Below are 23,261 nucleotides of genomic sequence, written 5' to 3' on the forward strand. Positions count from 1 at the left end.
CTTTCCACCACCACAAAGTCTTCACAGTGCTACTGGTTCTTGTTTCATTTTGCTGCCACAGACTAACACTGATATCCATCCTGGGAACTTCATTTAATAATTTGTTCTCTGTATGCTGCAGCAAGCATTCCTGAGCTTAGCAGATATTATTTATTTGCATTATTTATAGTTCATCTTTCTCACCAACTCAAGATGGATTACACGGGCCGTTTTCACACTGCTTACCGGCCACAGAACATCGCGCCGAGCTCCTGGAACAACAGCGTCTTCCTGGTGCAATTTCGCGCGAGAACTACTGCGATGTTCTGTGGCCGGTAAGCAGTGTGAAAACGGCCACAGTGAGTTAGTACAGTCACTTTCAAAGACATGTCAATAAACATGTAATAGGGTATATATATGCACATTTGCAAAGTTTTAAAACTAGTAGAAATCCAATTGAGCTGAAAAAATGCTGAAACAAGCAATTCTAAGGCTATATTAAACAACATAGGAACTACCCAGTAGGATCATACATATAACAATAGTAGTACAGTGTAAGGTCTATCATACTTAGAGTTTAAATGTGTTCCCTGGCTATTTTGCAACGATATTTTTGCAGTATGAGCTAGAGTTGCCACCTCTAGGTTGGGTAATTCCTGGAGATTTGGGATTGAAGCCTGGGGAGGGCAGAATTTTGGGAGGAGAAGGGCCTCAGCTGGGTATGATGCCATAGAGTCCATCCTCCAAAGCAGCCATTTTCTCCAGGGGAAGAGATCTTTGCAGCCTGGATATCAGTTGCAATTTCAGAAGATCTCCAGCCACTACCTGGAGTTTGGCAATCCCAACCAGCAGCCTATTGTAGTTGATTACTTAAAAATCCGCATCGCTGCTCACCAATTTTATATTTGCTTGCAGTTAAACGATTTAGTCTACGAGGACTCCTTAGATGGGGGCGGAAAGGAGAGGGCAGGACGAGAGCGGCGGAGCTACGGAAAGGGCGGAAGAAAAGGCTCGATTCCCGACAATAAGATCGTGAGGGCGGGGAGGGGTCAGAAGGGAGGCGTGGCGCAGCCGTTCCCTAGACGACGAGCAGGCGGGGGGTTCGCGTCATGACGTCAGGGTGTTTCCCGGTGACGTCCGCTTGGGCATGCGCGCTGGCGGCGACGCTGGGTGACGTCACGGGCGGGGTGTGACGTGTGGCGCCCGGGCAGGCTCTGGCCGCGGCTTCTGCGGCGCTCCTCCCTCCTCCTCTCCCCCTCCCCTCCTTCCGCTACGGGTCGCGGCTGGGGGCGGCCGGGTCGTCAGGGGCGACGCGGCTCCCCCTCCCCCCCGCACTCCTCCTCCCCCTCCTCAGCACTCCGGTCCAAGATGGCGGCGCTGAGCAGCGGCGGCAGCGCCGAGGGGGCCTCGCTCTTCAACGGGGACATGGAGCCCGAGCCGCCCCCGCCGGGGGCCTGCTACGCGGGGGGCGGCGGCGGCAGCGGCAGCGCCAGCGGAGACCCCGCCATCCCCGAGGAGGTGAGGACCGGCCCTGAGGGCGGCGGCGGAGGAGAAGGGGGTCGGCCTGGCGAGGCGAGACCTCTTCCCGGAGGGGGTCCCGCGGGGCAGGAGAATGGCGCTGCGGGCTTGGGCGCTCGAGATACGGGGTACGGGAGCGGACCGGGGAGGTGCCGCTGTGCTGGCAAGCTGCAGAGGGGAGGGGGCCAGAAGCAAGGGGAGTGCGCGGCTGTTGGGAACGCGTGGAGGGGACCGCCGAGGCTGGGGGAAGCCGCCGCCTACCGCTGCGCTCCGTATGCAGGGGGAGGCTTTCTCAGCCGCCAGGCAAACAGGATCACCTGCTCGTGTCAGCACCTTCCCGCTGCTGCTGCTCAAGGCGCGCAGTTTCAGGTGGGTCTGCAGCAGAACGGCAGGATTGGAGTCCAGTGGCAGCTTAGAGACCGAGATTTCCAGGGTGTGCGCTTTCCAGAGTAGGAGCTCCTTTATTCGGGTACTGTTCAGGGCACAATTGCAGTGGTCCGTCGAAAAGTTGGCAGGTGGGTGGTGAGATTTCCTAGGGATGTGAATCGGGACCCCCCACGTCATTATTCTGTAACCTTGCCTTGCTTTGCTTTTAATATCCCATTGCTACCGGGCAGGCAAGCTCGCATGATTCCCCTGCTTCTTTTCTCTCACTTTCCTGGCTTCTCCTGCAGGCAAGTTGTCTGTTGAGCTAAGCCACCTGGAAGGAGAAGTTCCACCTGCTCCCCCCACTGCACCCCACTGTCAGTGAGTAGCTACTTCTGAGACTAACTGGATCTTTGGGAGTTTTAGGTGGATAGGCGTGTTGGTCTGCAGCAGAACAGCAGTATTTGGGTCCAGTGGCACCTTAGAGACCAGCAAAATTTTCAGGGCACAAGCTTTCGAGGGTCAGAGTTCCCTTAAAAGTACTACTGGACCCAAATTCTGGGTCCCTGGGAGGTTAAGGGAATTTGGTGAATAAGGGAGCAAACAACACATCTCCCCCCTCCCCTTTCTCATGGGTATCTCTGTGTCTGTTACAGAGGGAGAGGTTGGTTGGCTTGCACTTTGACAGGGCTAATTTGTACAGCTGAGTAGGAGGGTTGGGTTGTTACCCTTTCAAGACAGAAGTGTTGAAAGCTCCCTGTGGATTGCATTATAAAAAAAACAAACAGGGTCACGTGGACTCTGTGAACAGCACTTTGGCACGGATGGGCCTGTGGGCTTTGTTAGGCTCCTTGTTTCATGGAGGATAATTTATTTGCACCCAGATTAGTCTGTGGTACTCTGGTTTCTCTTCAGAAAATTGCATTGATCTGTGATGCTGCCTGCCTTAAGCAAGGTCTGGGCGATTGTTCATGGGACTTTGTTTCATATAGAAATATTTCTAAAATAGCATATAGGGGCAGTGATGAGATGATGCTTACAGACATATGATTAGAAGATCCATGCCAATGTAGCTTGTTGAATTTATCACTAGCATTTGCCTTTTATATAGCATCTTAATGAGTATTGTCATGTTTAAAACTTGGATGCTTTTGTGTTGCAGGCTGTAAGTTTTCATGGAGGTTACATGGCTTATTCTTACTCCATAAACTTGCTTCGGCAGGGAGGTGCTTAAAACTATGGGAGAAGATTCTGTCACCTGAAAGAACATCTAGTACACTTTCTTAGGTTTTACTGCTGTTTGCATTTTTCACTCTACTATGCTTTACATAATTATTTACGATGCTGAGAGAAGGTGTCATAGACCTGGATATTTTATGACGGGTATAAGGCTTACAAGAAGTCTGTAGCTTACAACAACTAACTGCATTTTAGACAACACAGAATATATTTTGTGATATCTCTTTCTGTCCTTCTCATGCAGTGAATTTGTAAGCAAAATATGATTTTATTCACTCAAACTATGCTCTAGGATTGTTTGTATTGCAGAAAATAGGGAGAACTGATGTAATGCTGTGGCTGCAGCAGTACCCTCTCCTCACCTTTCAGATCTCACCTCTGCTATGAACTCATTAAGGGTTCTGGGCAAACCTCTCCCTGTCTCAAGCTCAGCTCCTGCCTGCAAAATGTGGACCATACTGTCCTACTTTGGAGGCTGGTTGGGATTATGAGTTTTTATTAAGTATATTATCTGTTCTAAAGATGTCACTGTATATTTGCAGAATATATTAGTATCTTACTGGGATGTGAAAAGATATCTGAAGGTAGGACCAGAAATGCAGGTGATTGGCTCTTTAGGAATAAACACAATCACTTTTTAAAAAAATGTACCTATGCATGCAAAGACTTGGCCATAGCAACAGTTTGATACTGACAGCCAACTGCTCTGCTCCTGTTAAATGGAACAGTGTGTAAGATTCTAGCATCACTATTATTGCTAACAAATTCCAGATAGTCTAGATGCTCATAAACAAGGTTTAGTGAGGGTAGTCACCCTCCAGTTGCTTGTCAGGTATTGGGAGCAACCAGAGGTTCCCTGCCTTTGAGCATGAATGAAACTTCCATTTTTTTCTGTCATTACTAATACCATTGATAGGTGTATTCTATATGAATGTTTGTTTTTAAAACCTTATATGCTAAGTGTGCCTGTCATATATTGTGGCAAAGAATTATTTAATTTAATTGTATAGTGCATGACTCAAAATAACATTGATGTTAAATTATATCATTTAATTTGTTCTGGAAACTTCTGTAAGCTGCCTTGAGTGAAAAGGGGCATAAAACATCTAAATACATACATAAATAGATTACTTCCTTTTCTTCTGGACTTGACACTAATCAATTTTATTGGATGATCCCAAGTTCTAGTCTTTTGAGAGAGTTTTTTTTTCTTTTTCACACTGTAATTTCCCAGTTATGCCTGATCAGACAGACTAGTAGCCGGCACAGTATAAAGGCTATTTGTTTTAAAATCGTACACAGGTGAGTGGAATATGAGCATCTCAGTGGGGATGGTGGTGATAAACTTCAAAGGGAGGTAGACAAGAAAATATTTTCAGGTCAGCTTTAGGGAGAGGAACAGGGAAGCATCTGGTAAAAGAGGTGCTGCCCATCAGGCGTTGTGATAATGGGAAGATACGCATGGAGTGGTGTGAATGAAGTGAGCCTGTGACAGACTTCTAGGACGCTATTTAAAAAGCATTTGCTAAGCATTTAGATAGCACACTTCAGAATTCCAGGGTCTCTGAGTACAATAGGTGGTTAAAAATGGCAGCTCTGGTTTTTTTTTTACATTTTCCTTGGCCCCAGTTATGTTTATCCAAAATATCTGAAAGGCAGTTCTGTGCCATGCTGACTGCACACCTCTCTTTTCAGCATAAATTCCATGGGTTGCTGTTTATGACCACTGTTTACTATCCATTTTTTTACTTGCTTTCTAATTGCATCCAAGGATTTTTAATGTTCTGAATGAAGGATCATTGAACTGACATACCATGATCTTACTGTATGCCATTATTTTCCTTTTCAAGAAATTACAGGTAAGCTATTTGAGGCTGTATTTTGCCCTGACCTGGATAGCCCAGGCAAGCCCAATCTCCGAAGCTGAGCAGGGTTTATCTGGGTTAGTAATTGGATGGGAGGCCTCCAAAGAAGACCAGGGTCAGTATGCAGAGGCAGGCAATGGCAAACCCCCTCTGACTGTTTCTTGGCTTGAAACCCGCAGCAGGGATTGCCATAAATTGGCTATGACTTGACAGCTCTTTCCACTACCATTGTGGATTGTTTAAGCAGTGGGTGGGGATACGGTTCCTTAATCTGACCATGCATTGAGTCCCAGTGAGTTTGCTTATTTAAATGCAAGTTGAAGATTGTGTTCTCTGTGACATTTGGCTTGTTTAATGGATAGGATGCCTAGCACTGGATGGTATGTATACTTATTAATCTTGTGCTTTGGTTGAGGCCTATGAAAGTCAAGAAAACTTGTCCTACAACACACCCAGGCATTGAGTGATCCAAGTACTTGACAGACACTCTGTTTTTGCGGCCGTAAGTTTGTAGCAAACACAGGAGATTTATCTTGCCTCTGGTTACTTGCTATATGTGACTTGCAAGCTGCAGTTAGCTTGGTTTGTTATAAATTGTACACACTTCATGTAGTGTTGTACTGTCTTAGAGACAAATGAAAATGGGATACTGGATATGGAAAAGCAGGTTGCTGAGGGGCTAAACCCTTCATAAGCTCTATCTGTTCGAAAGAATTGTCTGCAGTTGACAACGCCTGAAGAACAGCTGAACAGTCTAGCAGTATTGTCAGTTGGAAATTGTGTAGCTTGCCAACTCAGCTTGAAAAAGATATATTTTTTTTCAGGGGAAAATTCAAGGTGACTATCTGATAATTAGCCTGGCAAGGATGTTGCTGGCTGGGGTGGGGGTTATATTCCAAACATCATTATTGCAGTGTTTTACAGACCAGGAGAGAATAGGAGGGTTGTGTGATTGCTTATGCACTCAGAGTAGACAGGGCTAATATTGCTATTGTGAAATAAATGGATACCATTTAGTATGATGTCACCTGATTAAAGAAATCTCTGCATAGATTTGCATGAGAATAGGAGTCATTTTGAAGCAAATAAAACTTTATTTTTAGCTGATACATTTATTTTTCTCATCAGGCCTCATATTAGAAGAGGCATTCCTTCCTTATGTGTGAGAGAAGGAATTCCTTTTCCAAGATGGCAGCATCCCCTGTGGCTTTTTATATGTGTTTGTATTAAAATGATATATTTTTTAAAAGCATTGTCTGATTTAACCAGAGGTATCTTTTCCCAAACTGATTAAACATTACTGCAAAGACGTCAGTAAACAAATCTATTTTCATAGCGTACACCGCACCTTGGTGTTGTCAGTGCTAGGAGAGGCAAAGATGACAGCAGGCTGATTGCAGGGGGAACCAGTGTGGAGCTTGGAAAGGCCTAGTTGTCCTGCAGGAGCCATGGACAGGTGGCCTTCCAGCCTACTACTTGGCCTCCTTTACTGATTTCCTGTTCAAAGAGGGTGGCTACCCACTGCTGGCCCATGAAGTTAGGAGCAAACTGGAAGAACCAGGAGCTGCTCATGGTGGAAAGGCTACCATAGCAACACTCCATTACTGCAGGTGGGGATTGATGAGACGGAAGGAGTTGAAATGTTTCTGGATTCTCCCCATCACACTTCTCTAATGGGTGTGTGTGAGTAAGATGAGCCACCAGAAATCTTCCCTCATTTCTTATCCAATCCTATTAGTGACTCAGTTTATCTTTCCCCCCTTCCTCCCCTCCCCCTGAAAAATGAAAAACAGCTTTTCTTCCCCAGTCCATAGTTTACCCTTAAGGTTTTCCCCCTCCCCCTTTGAACCCATCTCCTGAAATTTGCCTCTGCTATTTCTCTTTTGCTTTTCTTCAGGATTTTTGCCCTCCCCCAGCCTGAAATCATGTTCTTTATTCTCCTTCCTCCATTTTCACACTCATCTTGCCACCCCCATGTTTGCCTCAGTTTTTAAAAATGCATTGCATTTTAAGTTAACTCATCTGAATCCTCATTCTCTTCTCATCCCTCTCCTGAAAGCAATTTTTCATTTTTTATCACTTGATGTTTTCCTGTCTCCCTCATTTTATATCCACTCTTGCCCCCCCCCCTTTAGCTTTTCATAGTTCTACCTTTTATTTTGTAATTTTCTTTTCATTGCAGTGAAGGATAGTTCATCTGGATCCTCATTTCTGCTCCCCCCCCATACAATTTTTGGTTCTGATTTTTGTACAGCTTTTTATGCTTTCATTCCTACCCTTTTTTCCTGCTTTTTCATTTGTGAACATCTTATTTTCTCTTGGCTTTTGTCCGCCTTTATGAGGTGGGTAGAAAGACCTTTTGCTAATGAAAAGAAACTTAGGATCTACTTGTCATATCAAATGTTTCTCCCCCTTTTCCTCCAGGGATCTCAGGCCAGTTTGTGTAGTTCTCCCCTTCTTCATTTTATCTTCACAGTAGACTTATGAGGTAGGTCAGACTGAGAGAATTTGTCCAAGGTCACCTGGAAAACTTCATGGCTGAGTAAGGATTTGAACCAGAATCTCTCAAGTTCTAGTCAGACAGTCTTTAACTACTCGACTACACTGGGTCAGCACTGGATTTCAACAGTATACAGAACCAAATAATTATAAATTCAAACACCTCCGGTCACTCTTAAGATCTAACAAGAAGTTATGTGGCCCGTTTTAGGGATGTGGGTAAGAAAAATTCCACAGTACAAGTACACTTCATAAGTATGATGGTTGCTGCGTTAGGTGATTCCTTGGAAGTTAATACTGAAATTATGTAAGGGAATATTGTTGCAATATCATTACATTTTTACTCCAGTTTTCTCAGAAGGATTTTGAAGTTACAGAAATTGAAATACTTGCAGTAATCAAATGTTATATTTTAGACTTTCTGCTTTGTTTGAAAGAAGCATAATTTTTTGTAATAAATTATCTTTAACGTCTGGGTGGCTTTTTTCAACTGCTTGGTTCTTAACTCTTTGTGTAGTTTTAAGTTGTAAATAAAATCTGTTGAGGCACCTGGGAGACAGAAACGTTTATATATATATATATAAAAACTGTCGTAAGCTGCTCTGAGCCTCTAGGACATAAATAAATAAACCAGTTAGGAGGACTCTCTGGGGCAAACTGTAAATATATGTGAATAAAATCATTTGTGAGCCCCCCCACTGCAAATTAATATAGTATCACAGCGAGAGCCCAAAAATAATCTGGTATCACAGTTCTATCAGGCAATTGTTACACAACATACATGCACAGAACTACTCCTCATGTCAAATAAGCAACTATTTTCCTTGAAGACTGGAAACGGTAGCTGGTGCCAAAGATGATGATCTTGATGGGACTGGAAATAATACCAGTGCTTCAGTATTGCTAAGTTTGACCAATGAGTATGTAAATATCTCAGGTCCTGTGTAGATTGTTTCCTCCTTGAATCCAATTTAAATGTAATCAAGGGGTCCCTCATTAAGAAATCATCTTTGTGCTGAGTTTTTAGAGCAAGGAGAAACATTCTCAGTAAGTGGCTGGACACTTGCTAGAGAATCTTTAAGAACCATTTTAAGATCTATCTGTTTGAGTCAGCTTGGGGATGGGATGGCAGGGTAAAAGGGTTGAGGATTTTTTAATGGTATTTTTAACAATTGTATTGAATTATGTGCAGTAGTAATGGATTTTAATACCTTTTTATTAGTTGCCCTAATAATCCTTACTCAGCCATTGGAGGTGGTACGAGCTATAAATTTAAATAGGTAACATTAAAAATTAAATCAGTTTGTTTTGAGATGCCCTATTTAATGGAGCTTTGGTGTCTAGTACATAGATCTGATTACTGACATATTTTCTTGCCACAGATTGCCCAAATAAATTTGGGCCAAGTGCTTATTCAGGTAATGCTGATGTTTCTCAGTTTACTGCAGATGGTCTTTTTTCACTTGCTTACTCAGTCAGCAGTCATATTTGATTAAAAAAGGGATCACGTACCCACTTCCTCAGTGCATTATAGAGACGTGTAGGTGTGATTGTAATCTTCTTGTGGTAGCATGATGTATGTGCGTGTGTATGCACATGTGTGCACCCTTCTTCCATGCCATGAAGATTGTTGGCCAGATAAGTCTTGTGAACCTAATTGTAGTTAACACATGTGATGGAATGTATACTACTGATGATATGGGAGTGCTGTCACAATAACGCAGAGTGGTTTGCTCTGCATTCAGAATACTGTAGACATTGGATGTTTTCTTTCCATGGATTGGATTGATGGAAGTTTGAGTTGGAGGGCTTGATAGAATTGCCCTCGGCTGATATTAGTGCCAGTGTTAATTGTTTTGGATTCAGTAGTGAGACAAAAAGCAAGCCCTCCCCTGACCAGTTAAGGAGCAGAGCAGATAACCGTATCCAGGGCAAGGGTCATGGTGGCTTTCTGCCATGCAGAAAGCACATTTGATCCTAAATCACCAGTTAAAAGTCTGCTTCTTTTCCATGTAGAGGAATACCCCTACAGTCACACATTTTTTTTGCTAACATTAGTATTTTTTTTTAAAAAAAATTGCAAATGAATTGTGGCTTATGAACAGGGCTTATGTGAAACACCTGAAAGATTGAGAAGGGGGTTAAAGGAAAGCCTTATTTACTGGTAATGTGAAGGGTTAATGAGTGTAACAATGCAAAAGGATTGTATAGAGTGACTTCTCTTTGTTTTGCTAATTATTCCCCTTTTCCCTTTGCCTTTACATTGCTGTAATATTTAGTTGGCTATTACATCAGGTCTTAAGAAAGGGTTGGGTTAGATTTCCTGAATTTCTTCACTGAGAGACTTCTGAATGCAATACTAAATATGATTTCTATAGCTCTTTTCCTTAGTTTTTCATGCTTTGTTAGAGGTTGATTCTAAAAGTTTAAAAATATCTATTATACTTTGGAAAAGTAAGAAGTCAGTAATAAAGTTTGTAATTTAAGCCCTGCATTTTACCCTTGGGATAAGCTGCTCCAAGGTAGTGTATTGAATTCTCATAGGAGCAAACACTTCTAGTTTTTCTTTAAAATCTTAGTGATGTAAATGAATCCAAGTGGCTGCAGCAGAGGTTGTGCAGTATTTGCAGAAATTGTTTCCAAACAACATTTGTAGTTGATAACAGAATTAATTGCACCAAAGTGAAATATCCATCTAGCATAATCCTTGACTTCTGTCCAGGCCATACTTTTCTGTAAAGATATTTGTGTGGCTCTCTGTTCTGACGATGTAATGGGAAAATTTAATCGCAGGTGCCTGGCTTCTGGGCCACCTAGAAATTGATGTTTGTTTCTAGGAATTTGAAATATTTTTCCAGCTCTGTCCTTAACTACCCAGAGTCATTTTCCAGTATCATCAGCTGGAAAGAATGTGGTTCAAAGCCATATTGAACCATGATGAGCAGTTGTCTTGCTGCGTATTTACCTCACTGATGAGCTGAGCGACTTTTTTCTTTTCTGTAAAATTCCCTGTGGCGGCCGCCTTTTTACTTTATTTGACATCTGTCATGATATAAATAATTGCAGTTAACCACCTATTAAGTTACTATGAAGTCTTGTATGCTGGTGTGGCTTAGTATGGCATAATCCTTGCAGATGAGTTGTACTAGTTACTGAGGTGAAAATCAGATGTTTGGTTTTAGGCATTGCTGGAGAAACTGGAGCTAGGTAGGTCACTCTGTAAAAAAAATATTGTACTGTTTGACCTATAATAAACTATGAATTAACTTAGAATTCCTTTCTTTCTCTCTTTCTTCCTCTCACTCTTCTCCTCCCTTCCTCTGCTGCAGTATTCTAACATCTCTTAACGTTTTTACTTATATATATTTTAGAAAACAGCAAAAATATATGGGCACTGAGAATCTGTAAAGGCACACGCTTCTGTAGCTTATGAAGTCTGTCTTAGACGTTGTCAGCATTTCTCTCCTGACATGCAAGGTGTGCAGCACAAAGATCAAGAACTTCCTGAGTTATTTCATGGAGGGAATGTGGGTGAATGAAGGAAATTTCTTAGAGTTGAATCCCTTTTTGGTTGGTCTTGCCTGTAAAGGAAGAGTCGTTGGAATCACAGTGTCATTAAAACTGTATTTAAATATATTTGTTTGAGTTTGACAATATAAATTCAATATAGAAATTTTGCAAAGTAACAATGCTTTTATCCTGGCTGTAATGTTATTTTTTTGAGCAGTCATGGGTTCTTTTGAGAAGTTGACTAGCACAGTTCTTCACAGCTTGACAGATGGTTAATTCTTTGAGGTGATAGCCTGAACACTAAATATACTGTAGATTTCTTACAGGAGGAGGCACAGATTCTTATTTTTTGTCCCCTGATTAATGTCCACAGTCTTCTTGAATGCCTTCTATAAATAGTTTCATGCACAGAGTAACTCTTGTATTGCCTTTGGTAAGGAGACAGAAGCAGGCATGATGAAACTGTTGAATGCTTGGATAAATTTTTATTGGGGATCTCTTGCTGCATAGAACGTGATTTGTTTAAAATTGCTTAATAGACTGGCTGACTGCAGTTCCCTACATGCAATGGGAACGTGTGCATATTATGTCACACATGCAGTAATAGATGTGCATGCACCCTGTGCCTCAGTATGTGTCAATAATTTCTAGATTTGCTGTGTGAACAGTCTGAGGAATGGAAGATTATAGGAATTGTGTGTGTCACATTGCACCCACATGCATACGTTGGGGGGTGGGGTGTCATCTATTTACATGCAGGTGACTGACTGCATCACTGGGTGAACTGGTTTCAGTGTGTGCCTGAAATATATTCTCTCTGGGCATACGGTAATATATGTATATTTATTCTTAGGTGTGGAACATCAAACAGATGATTAAGCTAACACAAGAGCACATAGAGGCTCTGCTGGAGAAGTTTGGAGGAGAGCATAATCCACCATCTATATATTTGGAGGTAAGCGCTAAGTTGCAGATTTATGTACGTTCCGTGGTTTCTGAGAGGATAAAATAACTTGCCTATTGCTTAAGAAGGCAGGAGTTGCTTACGGTGGACTTTTAAGTTTAGTAATTAAGTTGGATTTAGAATGCTTGCCACTGTCTTCATAGGTCAAGAGACACTATAGTTTTTGATATGAATAATGAGAGTACTTTCTGTGTGCTATATAAGAAGCAGGCAAACGTCGTATGATCATCTTGGATAGTAGAGGTATTATTAAATAAAGGTACTACTGAATCAGAAGCAGATAGCTTAGATTTGTAAAGGAGAGGTCACGTGAACTATTTAAATCTCCTTTAAGCAAATGACAGTGAGAGCTGATAAGGGTGAAGAAGTGGATATAAACGTCCCAAAAGTTTGTTCCACGCTGGAAAGCGTTTAGGGAGAGCATTCCAGACTGGATAGAGAATGTATTTATTTGTTATTTGTACTCTGCCTATCTTACTGAGACTCAAGGCAGATTACACAGTGTAAATCAATATTTCCAGTGATTGGAACATTCAATAAACAATACAACAGAGTAAGGATAGCAGAAATTTGAAAAGCAGAAATCCTATAGAGAGCTGGAAAAATGTTGAAACAAAACATAAGCAGACTAATACGACATTAAACAAAGTAGAACTGTCCAGTAGGATCAAACAGGCAGTACACAGTAGTATATTATAGAGAAAACACACTAGTATACTTAACCTTCTAACAAAACATCTCTCTAAATGATTTCTTACAGCACTTTTTGAACTATTTCCTTACAGAACAGCCCTATTACCTGTGTAAGAAGTCCTTTCTAAATAATCCAGTTAAATTAAGACTTGCACAAGACATTGCACAGGCATCTCTTAGGAAAAATTAAGCATGTATGCAAAGAAAGGGGCTGCATCCATATAGTGAGGAAAACGGTGGCTGTGTGAGTGGGACCTTCAAAATGCACACCTTCCCATCCAAAAGGCTTGCTAACATATTTCTAGAAACATCATGCAAGGCCTGACTTTTGAGAGAATGTACTGAAAACCAGAAAAGCTGGGAAAGTATTCAATGAGAGACTGACGTTGTATGGATGTGCTAGTAAAAAAGTTGAGGAAAAACCTCTGTGTAGATGCAGCCAGGGTATATTGGGGAAATTGCTACAGTGGCTTGCTATTCTGCTTCTGATATCTTTGACTTGTTGAGTTATTGGTTCAGTTCTGTACTTCTACTAGCCCTCTTGGCTACCTCTTATTTCAGAAGAAATTAAACAGGCATTTCTAGGTACAGAGTTATAATAAAGAGAACAGGAAGAAAATACTTAAATTGGGTGGAGGTGGAAATCTTGTGTTAAATGTTTATGATATATTCTGTTTCATTAATTTGGAATTAAGTGACACCACTTTAGATTTCTACTAGCTTGTCTTTATTTTGCTTGATGGAATTGGATGTCTACTTATATATTTCCCTCAAGCTTTCTTTAGCTTCCAATTTCTATTTTGTATTTAGCATTTACATTCTAACCAGATATCCAGAGGAGTTAGCTGTGTTAGTCTGCAGTAGCAAAATAGCAAAGAGACCAGTTGCACCTTTAAGACTAACCAACTTGATTGTAGCATAAGCTTTTGAGAGCCACAGCTCTTCATCATGCAGGGCCGGTGCACCCATAGAGGCCAGGTAGGCAGTGGCCTCAGGTGCAAGGGCCCTGGAGAGGCGCCGGAGGGGGTGTTGGGGGCGGAGGCACGCACCGTGGTGCTAGCGTAGCTGGCCTGCAGCTGCTGCAGTCAGCCAGCCTCATGCCGCCGCCGCCACACACCCCCAGCTGGGCGCAGCAGCCACGAGCTGCTGCCGGGGCGGCGTGCAGAGCGCGGAGCAGCCTCCGCCCGCCACCCCAGCCATCCGCCAGCGAATGCCCCGGCTTGCACTGCACGATGACGTCATTACGCGATGACGTCATCGCACAGTCCGTGGCACGTATGCTGTGCGCGCGTGTGGGGGGGGGGTTTGCCGCAGACGCCAGAGACCCTGGTGCCGGCAGTGTTGTCGTGCATCTGACGAAGAGAGCTGTGGCTCTTGAAAGCTTATGCTACAATAATGTTGGTTAGTCTTAAAGGTGCTACTGGACTCTTTACTATTCTAACCAGAACAGTCTTCTGTCCTATCACATTTTATCAGAGCGGTCTTCTATCAGTACGGCAGTTTAATAGCCCATACCAAATTGTATAAATTGTATGTGCATCTTCCAAGTTTTATAAAATGCTTATAATAAGGGAAAGTGGGAATCATTGTGCCACATTGGTGTGGCTGGTTCAATCTTTGTAAACCATCTCTTATAGAAAGGTTTTTATTCAGTAGGGGCCGAAAGGCAAATTGTAAATTCTTTTTCTGTAGTTTGTGTGTATGCATTCCTGGCAACAAATAGATGCTGTAACATCACTAAGCTCAAGAGTACAAATTACCGCAGCAGTACCAAGTTTGCCTGTTAACAGTGACAGAGGGATTTTCAGGGGAGAATTGGCAGCTGGAAAGATTAACGCTTCCCTTGCCCACTATTTTCACCTCTCAGTCTCTCCTGTTCCTGGTCTTTATTCCCCCTCCTGAGCTTATTCCAAGTCTCTGAGCCAACTGGTATGGGTGGGGGTGGGGTGGGGGAGCAGGGAACAAAAATTGGCTGTGGTGCAGGTGTGGCATTGAGAGAATAATTAGTTGCGGTGAGAGGTAAGGAGCCCCTCCCACCATTTCTTCCCTGCAAATGACCCTTGTGCATTAGTGTTCTGAGGTAAACACAGCATTGGGAATCCTGCGTCTGCCTTATGCGTCTCTTTGCTCTAATGGCAGAATAGAACAGTACCTTAGGGACTACCTTCTCCTAGGCGGGTTCCACAAAGACGGCTTCTTCTGTGCTTGTATTCTGACATGGAATTCCTTCCCCAGGGAGTGTTACCTGCAGCATGTTTGCTATTTCTTAGGCACTCAGCAAAGTCCATCTTGCTCATGAGCTTTTGCTGGTATTTTATTATAGGGATTTCTTGTTTGGTTAGTTCCAGCTTGCTGTTCTAGCACTGAGGCATGTGTTTACTGCTTTTAGGGTTTTAGTTTTTTGTAGATTGATATATCTGTCTTGATATATTTTACAAATGTGATGCTGTTTTTTAGATTTGTGTATGCCTCCTTAATTACCATTTCTGGCTGGAAGGCAGCAAGTATATAGATAAATGAACCAACTTCCAAGGCAAGCTCAAGTAGTTAAGTTTTATTTAAGTGGTATATTGTGTGTGCTAGAATAAATAATGGGGCCACGGAATTGATCAGTAATTCTGACTCCATCACTTTCTGCTTAGTCCTAAAGTTTTTCTGAATGTTCCATTGGAGGCTGGATCAACAGCCATTCTAGTGATTGCAGCTGAGGTGTTTAAAAGGCTATAAATATCTCAGAGAAGTATACGTCCAGATTATCAGTAATTTAAATAACATTATTTCTTCTACAGGCCTATGAGGAATACACCAGCAAGTTAGATGCACTGCAGCAGCGGGAACAGCAATTACTGGAATCCATGGGGAATGGAACTGATTTCTCTGTGTCCAGTTCTGCTTCAACAGATACCGTTACATCGTCATCATCTTCTAGTCTCTCGGTAGCCCCTTCATCCCTCTCAGTTTATCAGAACCCTGCAGATTTGTCACGGAATAACCCCAAATCTCCACAGAAACCTACAGTTAGAGTCTTCCTGCCCAATAAACAGAGGACCGTGGTAAGGCCTGTACATTTATCAAAAAAGTTCTAATTTTGTTGTCTCTTTAAAAAGAAACATGTTGGTTGTTAACAATGGAAATTCAAAGAGCTAGTATAGTATAATTTTGTCCTCTGCCAGAATGTGATGCATTAGTGAGCTCGGTGGGGAAAATGCTGCTCTCAAGGGATCCTGTAGACTTCAGCTAGACTGTGTGATAGATCAGTTTCAGTGTTCTGATGTTGGTTTTTTATATTCGTTACAAGAAAGGGTATACGTAATAGATACAAGGTGAACATGTCCACACACACATTTTGCTGCAACTTCTGTTCTCTGCACAAACCTCAATGAGTCTAGTCTAATCTGGAAGTCTTTTTGTTGGTAGGCCATTAATTGCCCCAGTGTGTAGGTCTTTTTTATTTTTGTCAGTCAGTCGTGAATTGTGGGCCTATTTTTTTTTGCTTCCAGTTCGTATCAAAGACTATTTTGGCTGCGGTAATCATATGTCAAGCTACTGCTTGAATATTTTTAGGCATGTCAACTACATAATTTATCTCTGGCTTATAGGGAATCTGCTTCTCCAGTCCAACTGATACAATTTTTACCATTTGTTTCCAGTAATCTATTGCCTGTTTACATGTTCACCACTTGTGAAAATCTGTCTTCTCTACCTCACAAAATCAGTACTTACTACTCCCAGTTTTGTAGATCTTTGGTAGCCTGAAAGGTAGGTATCATTGACAGATCATTTTCCCTATGAGAGGCCATGTAAAGGTGGTTCCATATGTAAATACTGATCTCCACTTTTTATCATATAAATCACTACCAGTATGTTTTTGCTGTCATATAACAAAACTATTATCGGGATTAAGAAATACTTCCAATAAAATGATACACAGTTTCAAATTAAGGTGGTGCTAACATGTAGTTAACACTTTCTCAAATTTTAACACAGGTTGTAACACAATACCTTTCTGTAACACATGACACATAACCTTTGACTTGTTGATCCTCAAAAACCAGAATACTTGAATTACTATGATCTTTAATGTTAATATGTTATTACCTGGTTACTTATTATCAAATCTCTGTATGTGTTAGTTGCAGTCAATTCCCACTTAAGTGGGGAAAAATTAAACCATGTTTATGTATCTTGTCCCTATCTACAGAGACTAAAAGGGAGATTTCAAGTGATTTCAAAGACATAGTTTCAATGGGATCTTAACAAAATTTTGCTCAATACATGCCAGCAACTTTTCTCCATTATTTGCTATCCATTTTTTCATCCAATTCAGTCTGGCAGCTTGTTAATAGATTACATTTTGTTCTGACAAAACCTAGGTGGTTTTCCCCATATAAAGGCATTTAACAATTGTTGCCAATCATTTACATTTTATTAGAAATCTGCACTGGTAGATTGCAAAGAAGGAAATTTATCGTGGGGAAACTGTAATTTTTATTTGTTCAACTGTCCAGTAAAAGATAAAGTTCTCCAGAAGGTCAGTGTTGCCTTTATTTCAGCTGTTAATGGATCATAATTTCATGCCTACCTTTGTTCCTGGTTAACCAGCTACCCAAATACTTAATCTGATTCACTTTTTTCATATAAAAATCCAGTTATCCCTTTTTTATTAACTTAGATCCTTTGTTAAACAAAGGACCTCAGTTCTATGTGTATTTAGTTTATACCATGTGACTTTACTGTATTGCATAATAAGGGATTCTAATTTTTACTGGATTCTTCAGTATCTGTTATAATGATAACAATATCATCAGCATACAAAATTAATCTTAGATTGAGACAAACCTACATTAATTAGCTTTATTTCTATCTCATCTCTCACCATGATTGCCAGTGGCTGCAAAGGAAATCACAAAGACAAGAGCTGAGAGCTTTGATGAACTCCTGTAATAATATCAGTTTCTGGGGATAAACATCCATTCACGAATGTGAATGCATCAGTTTTAACCATCTTACAAAATTAGCTCCAAAGCCAAAAGCATTAAGAGATTCTAACATAAATTTATTTTCCATTGTATCAAATGCTTTTTCACCATCTGAGCACAGAAAAACTGACTTATATCCTTTCTTATTAACATGATGTAATTTATTTTTGATGTGTGAAATTTGGCATTCTTGCAAAAATGGAAAATAAATTACTGCTGTTTAATGTTTTTTTAGTGCCATACGGTGTACAGAATTTAGAAAATCTTGGAACATGACTCTGTTTCCCAAGAATGTAAGACAGGAAAATTGACCTCCTTCCATAGTGAGTGTTCCACCATGTTCTGACACAGCAACCTGAGAAATAAGGACTGGGTTCTGGAGCGCTATAAGAAGGGAATTGAAGATAGAAAGGGTGATGACAATGTACAGAATGGCAAAGGAGGCTCTTTTGGTACTGCAAAGGACAAAATATAGTAGTGGGTAAAGGGAAGAGAGCGGCCTATTTATAAGAACTTGAGCAGAGCAGTGAGAAGGGCATATTGAATATGATGAGGCCATTGGGGTGGAGAGGGAATCGACTTCCTGTACAAAATAAAAAGTGTGTAAGATAAACAGGTAGTTCCCAGATTATGAGCTGGAATCTGCATGTAGTATACAGAGAAGGCAGATCATATGCCGCTCACTTTCCACCCCTACCCCACCCCAAGCACACATTTAAAACTTACTGTTGTCAAGGAGACCATGGACAACTGTGAAGATTAGGAACAAAAGAGAAGGGCAAAAGAGAGCTTTCACAGGGTGTGTATACTATATAGTGTGTATACTATATAAAAGATCTAAATAAGAATACAGAAGCTGAAACTGGAATTACCAGTGGTACAGAAAGTAAAGAAAATAACACTGGCATTTTAGGGAGGAGACAGATTAAGAGTTAGGGAGCTAAGTAGAAGGGAGTTGACAGGTAAAGTTTAAATGAAAAGGCAATTGAGAGTTCAGATTTCAGATATAGGGCAAAATCCAGTCAAGGTGGAGATCACTTCAACCCAGCTGATTTCCATGGGGGAGAGGTAAACAGTGAAGTTGGTGTGACCTAATGTTGCTTAACTTTGACTGGCTGGTGCCTGGATTTGATGCTTAGTTCTTGAAAGTTATAGCTAGGTCAGGGTGGTTTTTTTCATTCCAGTGTAATTTTTAAACAGGTATGTGTAGCAAATGAGCTTCAGGCTCTTTAAATAGCCAAGCCTGTTTTTAAAAAATTGACTGTTGGAGAAAATGCAAACTACCTATATGCATTAGTAAAGACAGCAATGCAAGTGCAGAAGATTCAAACGTGATTTTATGCATTTAGAGCTTGTGCTGCTCTTGCAATATTGTATGATCAGTGTAGCATTGTCTGCCTCTCATAGAAAGTGGTGATGCCGTGCAGGGAACTGAAGCCTTGCTCTGTGGTCTCCGTGAATCCTGATCAGACCCTACTGTGGCCTCTGATTTCACCAAGCATTTCCTATTTATTGAAGTCTGTGTTTTAAAGCCTTAGGGGTTGAATCATGCTTTTTACCAAGGGAATCTCTGATTCTCAGTGCTGGATTCTTTTCCCAGTTTTTCCTGTGTTTGTGCAAAGCCAATTTTTGAAATAACCATTTGCTTATTATTTGTATCTAACAGTAATTTCTTAAGATGCTTGAAAGAATTTAAATATTAAGGCCAAGAAGGAAAGCCAGGCTTCTACTTATCTTCTAATTATAAGAGAAATTTTCTCAGAACTCTCTGAGAAGTGTCTAGAACTAGTTAAAATTAACATGGAGGAATTCAACATAACTTTAAACACGAGTCTTGCTAAATAAGCATTAGGAGGAACAACTGAACAGAGCTGGGAAATATTTCAGATTCTTAGGCAAAGGCATGAAATTCTCAGCACTTGACATTAGATCTTTGCTGGTTGTTCTAAAATTACATAGAACCTTGAAAAGTGTGCGCACATGCACAAACACACTCTACAGTGCTAGCCTCTTTAATACTATATATGAAGATATATGTCAGGTGGTGGTTCCTAACAAGGATACCCACCTATATATCCTCACCTTGAGAGACTGGATAGCAGTTGGTGGCAACATCAGTGGGTGTGGTAAGAACAGTTCTCATGGAAGAAGTAGAAAATCAGGGGTTGTTGCCAGCCTTCACAAGTCAGCATTAGAGGTATAAAATTTCCTGAAATTTTTCAAGCCATAGGGGAAAAAACATGGTGGGGGAGTTTTTGGTGCGGTGACAGGTAGGGTTTTTTTTTGGTGGGGTGACAGAAATTAAGGGGAAAATTGAAATATGTGCAACACTTATTTCTACAAAATATGAACTTATTTTACGGCTTTAACAACCTAAAAGGCTCAAGTTATGACTTAGTATGCAAAGTGGTACTATTCAGATACTGATGGAATCCAAAAATATTACTCCAGTGTTGAGAGATCTGTAGTGACTGCCCATTTTTCCCCCAAGCACAATTCAGAGTGCTGGTTCTTAATTTTAAAGCCCTGAATGGCTTCGAGCCAGGGTACCTGAAGGACCGCTTCCTCCCGTATTGTCTAACCTGTCAGTTAAGCTCTGTCTCGCGAACTTTGCTTCTCCATGCTCCTTTCTTAAGAGGTGAGGCAGGTGGCAACCACTGTGTATGTAAAGTGCTGTTAAGTCACAGCCAACATATGGCAACTCCTTAGGGTTTTCAAGGCAAGAACCAAACAGATGTGGTTTGCCATTGCCTGCCTCTGCATAGCAACCCTGGACTTCCTTGGTGGTCTCTCATCAAGTGCTAAACCAGGACCAACCCTGCTTAGCTTCCAAGATCTGATGAGATCAGGGTAGCCTAAGGAATGACAAGTCTTTTTCAGTAGTGGCACCTCACTTGTGTAATGCCTTTCTTGCTGAAGTTCAGCTGATACCTACATTGCTATTTTTTTTAAGCACCAGGCCCAAATGTTTCTGTTTCCTAGGCTTTTAGTTGATTGCTTGATTTAACACTATTTTAGCCTGGCAGCTGTTAAACTGTCTATTATCTGTTTTTATGTTCTGTTTTTATGCTGGGCTGGGGCTTTTTTAATGCTGGGTTTTAATTAATATCTTTTAATGTTCTGTTTTTATTGTTTTTATTTTGTAAGATGCCCTAGGCAAGTTCCTAGAGAGGCCACAGAGAAATGTTATAAATAAATGCCTTAGCTTTTTACAAGCAACGAGAGATAGAAGCAAACTTCTTGTATCTTCATTTTTGTCATCTATGAGATACGGAAAAAGTAAACAAAACTGTGTATTATTTGTAAAGAGCTTCATACAATGACAATAGGTAGGACTACCAGAACACATGAATGTCAGATTAATTTTTATAATATTGGGAACACTGGACTCTTTTATAAAGTATTATCAAATGCATTATGGCATATTGTTGCCAAAATTATTCACATTTAAACAAGAACGTAACCTGGAATTACCTAATGTAGATTCTTACATACAATTTTTCATGCTGTACATTTTGAGTAAAACCTTGTCTTGTAAATCATTTCCCCCATTCCAAAGGAGTCTTTTTTCAGTGCTCCCTAAAATTTCTTGATCCCCCCCCCCTTTTAAAACTGGAGGAAGTTTTGAAATAAATGGGAAGAAGGCCATTTCCGGGGACCTTCACATCTCTAATTATCAAATGTTGTAGGTTGTGCTACATAAGAATTTTCATGCTAATATTTTGAATGAGTAAGATCTTATCTTAAAAAGCATTTCTCTCATTTCAAAAGAAAAAATATACTGTGCAGGAATTGTTGTCAGTGTTCCCCCAAATTTGCCAGTTTTCTCCTGTTTTTCAAATTGCTAGTCCACATCTGTATCTTCTCTTTCTTCCCCACTATTTTAATTTTATCTTGAGTTGACTATAGGCCAAAGTTTGTTTTTTTCTACCAAGGATTCCCCAGAACATCTGAGGTAATTGATGGCCTCTGAGCATTAGTAAAATACCCCTTTTTCTCACATAGTAATCATATGCAGTCTTGCATACACTTCAAACTCCAAAAGCAATTTTCAAGCTGTTTTCTGTTAACAAGATGGCTGTTGGTTAATGCTGCAGTTTGTAAAACTACAAACTACAACATTTAATTACAGTTCGTTTCACACTTTTCTCTATGTCTCTGTCTCAGGAAAAGGAAAATGTAAATAAGAGAAAATAAAAGCTCCTTCTGAAGACCTCATGCATAAAGCACAGACAATCTGCTGTTTGAATTTCTATCTTAATTTATTGGGTGTCACTTAGGCTCAGAAAGGATATAAATAGCAGAGCTCTTTTGCAAAACATACTGTCTCCGCTGGGTGGTTATTAGAATAGAAAGACACCTTGTTAATGACCAGGTTGGTTATTGACCGCGGTGGCATATACACTCTCCCATTGTGATTGAAGGTGTCTTTCTACAGTTCCAAACCAGTTGCACATAGATCAGCATTACATGCTAAACATGTAACTTTTCTTTGTATGTCCACAGCAGAGGAGGTACAAAGAACATTTGGGAAATTATATTTTTCATCAAGTTCTGTAAAATATATATCTCCAGACATGTTTTTTAAGGATTGAAATCAAACCATGCTTTTTTTCTTTTGCATTCCACAGGTCCCAGCAAGATGCGGGGTAACAGTCCGGGATAGCTTAAAGAAGGCTTTGATGATGCGAGGTCTTATCCCAGAGTGCTGTGCTGTTTACCGAATACAAGATGGGTATGGCTTGTATACATTGTAGTTTGGAGACTAAATGGAAGAGAAGTTGCTATTGGGGTTGGAGGGTATGAGTTTAGAATAAATTATTTTTCAGAACATATTAGTAGAAGCTAAATTCTTACTCTTTTAATTCTTTGCTTTGACAGCGAAAGGCTGAGGAGCAGACCTCCACTCAATACTACTGTCCTCTCAATAACCAATTTTATATCTTAAGCATTATGATCTGCCTGAATTTGGAAGTTTGGAGATACAAAGGGATTATTTGTGCTGTAGGGAGAAGAAACCAATCGGTTGGGACACAGACATTTCCTGGCTCACTGGAGAGGAATTACACGTGGAAGTCTTGGAGAACGTGCCTCTTACGACACATAACTTTGTACGTATTGTTTTGGAGTGTGATGGCCCACTTCAGCTTTAGTTTGTCCTGCTGTTTTAAAAACTGAGCTTCTAAAAAATGTTCTGCTTGAAAAAGTCTCGACTTTTAAGCAAAGTTTTTCATCACCTGAGAAGCCAGTTGGATTCTGCCTCCTCATTGGCAGTGCTGTTTCACTTCAGCCACAGGTATGGCGTGTTAGTCCTGTTCTCTCCCAGCATTCTCAGAGTCTCTCAAGTGTGTTAGGCACAACCCTGTAAATCTATGCACAATTGTTATTAGTTCACCTACTTAACACGTGATTTCTTTTAGCCGATTGTTGTACATCAGTAACCTGAATGGAAGAAAAAATGACTTCATAGTTGGTGTAAGAATCAGCCTTTTTATCAGCTTTTATAGAATGTAAGTTTGAAACTTTGGTTCAGGCTCCTGTTCATGCAGACTTTTCACTAGGCCTGTTGCATGGAAAGTCCCTTATCTTCTTAATTGGGTACACCTGTGGGTTACTTTGTTCTTGTGAGAAAGTGTCCTTGAGCAGGCC

At 40.8% G+C, this 23,261-nt stretch overlaps 1 protein-coding gene across 1 annotated transcript in view; it reads left to right on the top strand.

Moving 5' to 3' along the window:
* The first annotated feature begins 1,244 nt into the window (after positions 1-1,244).
* Positions 1,245-23,261, top strand: part of BRAF (B-Raf proto-oncogene, serine/threonine kinase) — a 74,522-nt gene continuing 52,505 nt past the window's right edge. The window contains exons 1-5 of the mRNA XM_054989438.1: positions 1,245-1,497; positions 11,830-11,931; positions 15,423-15,686; positions 22,244-22,347; positions 22,621-22,723. Coding sequence (XP_054845413.1) covers positions 1,348-1,497; positions 11,830-11,931; positions 15,423-15,686; positions 22,244-22,347; positions 22,621-22,723 — 723 coding nt within the window. The 5' untranslated portion in view covers positions 1,245-1,347. The remainder of the gene's footprint in view (positions 1,498-11,829; positions 11,932-15,422; positions 15,687-22,243; positions 22,348-22,620; positions 22,724-23,261) is intronic.

This window comes from Eublepharis macularius, chromosome 9, assembly GCF_028583425.1.
Source record: "Eublepharis macularius isolate TG4126 chromosome 9, MPM_Emac_v1.0, whole genome shotgun sequence".
Lineage (NCBI taxonomy): Eukaryota > Metazoa > Chordata > Lepidosauria > Squamata > Eublepharidae > Eublepharis > Eublepharis macularius.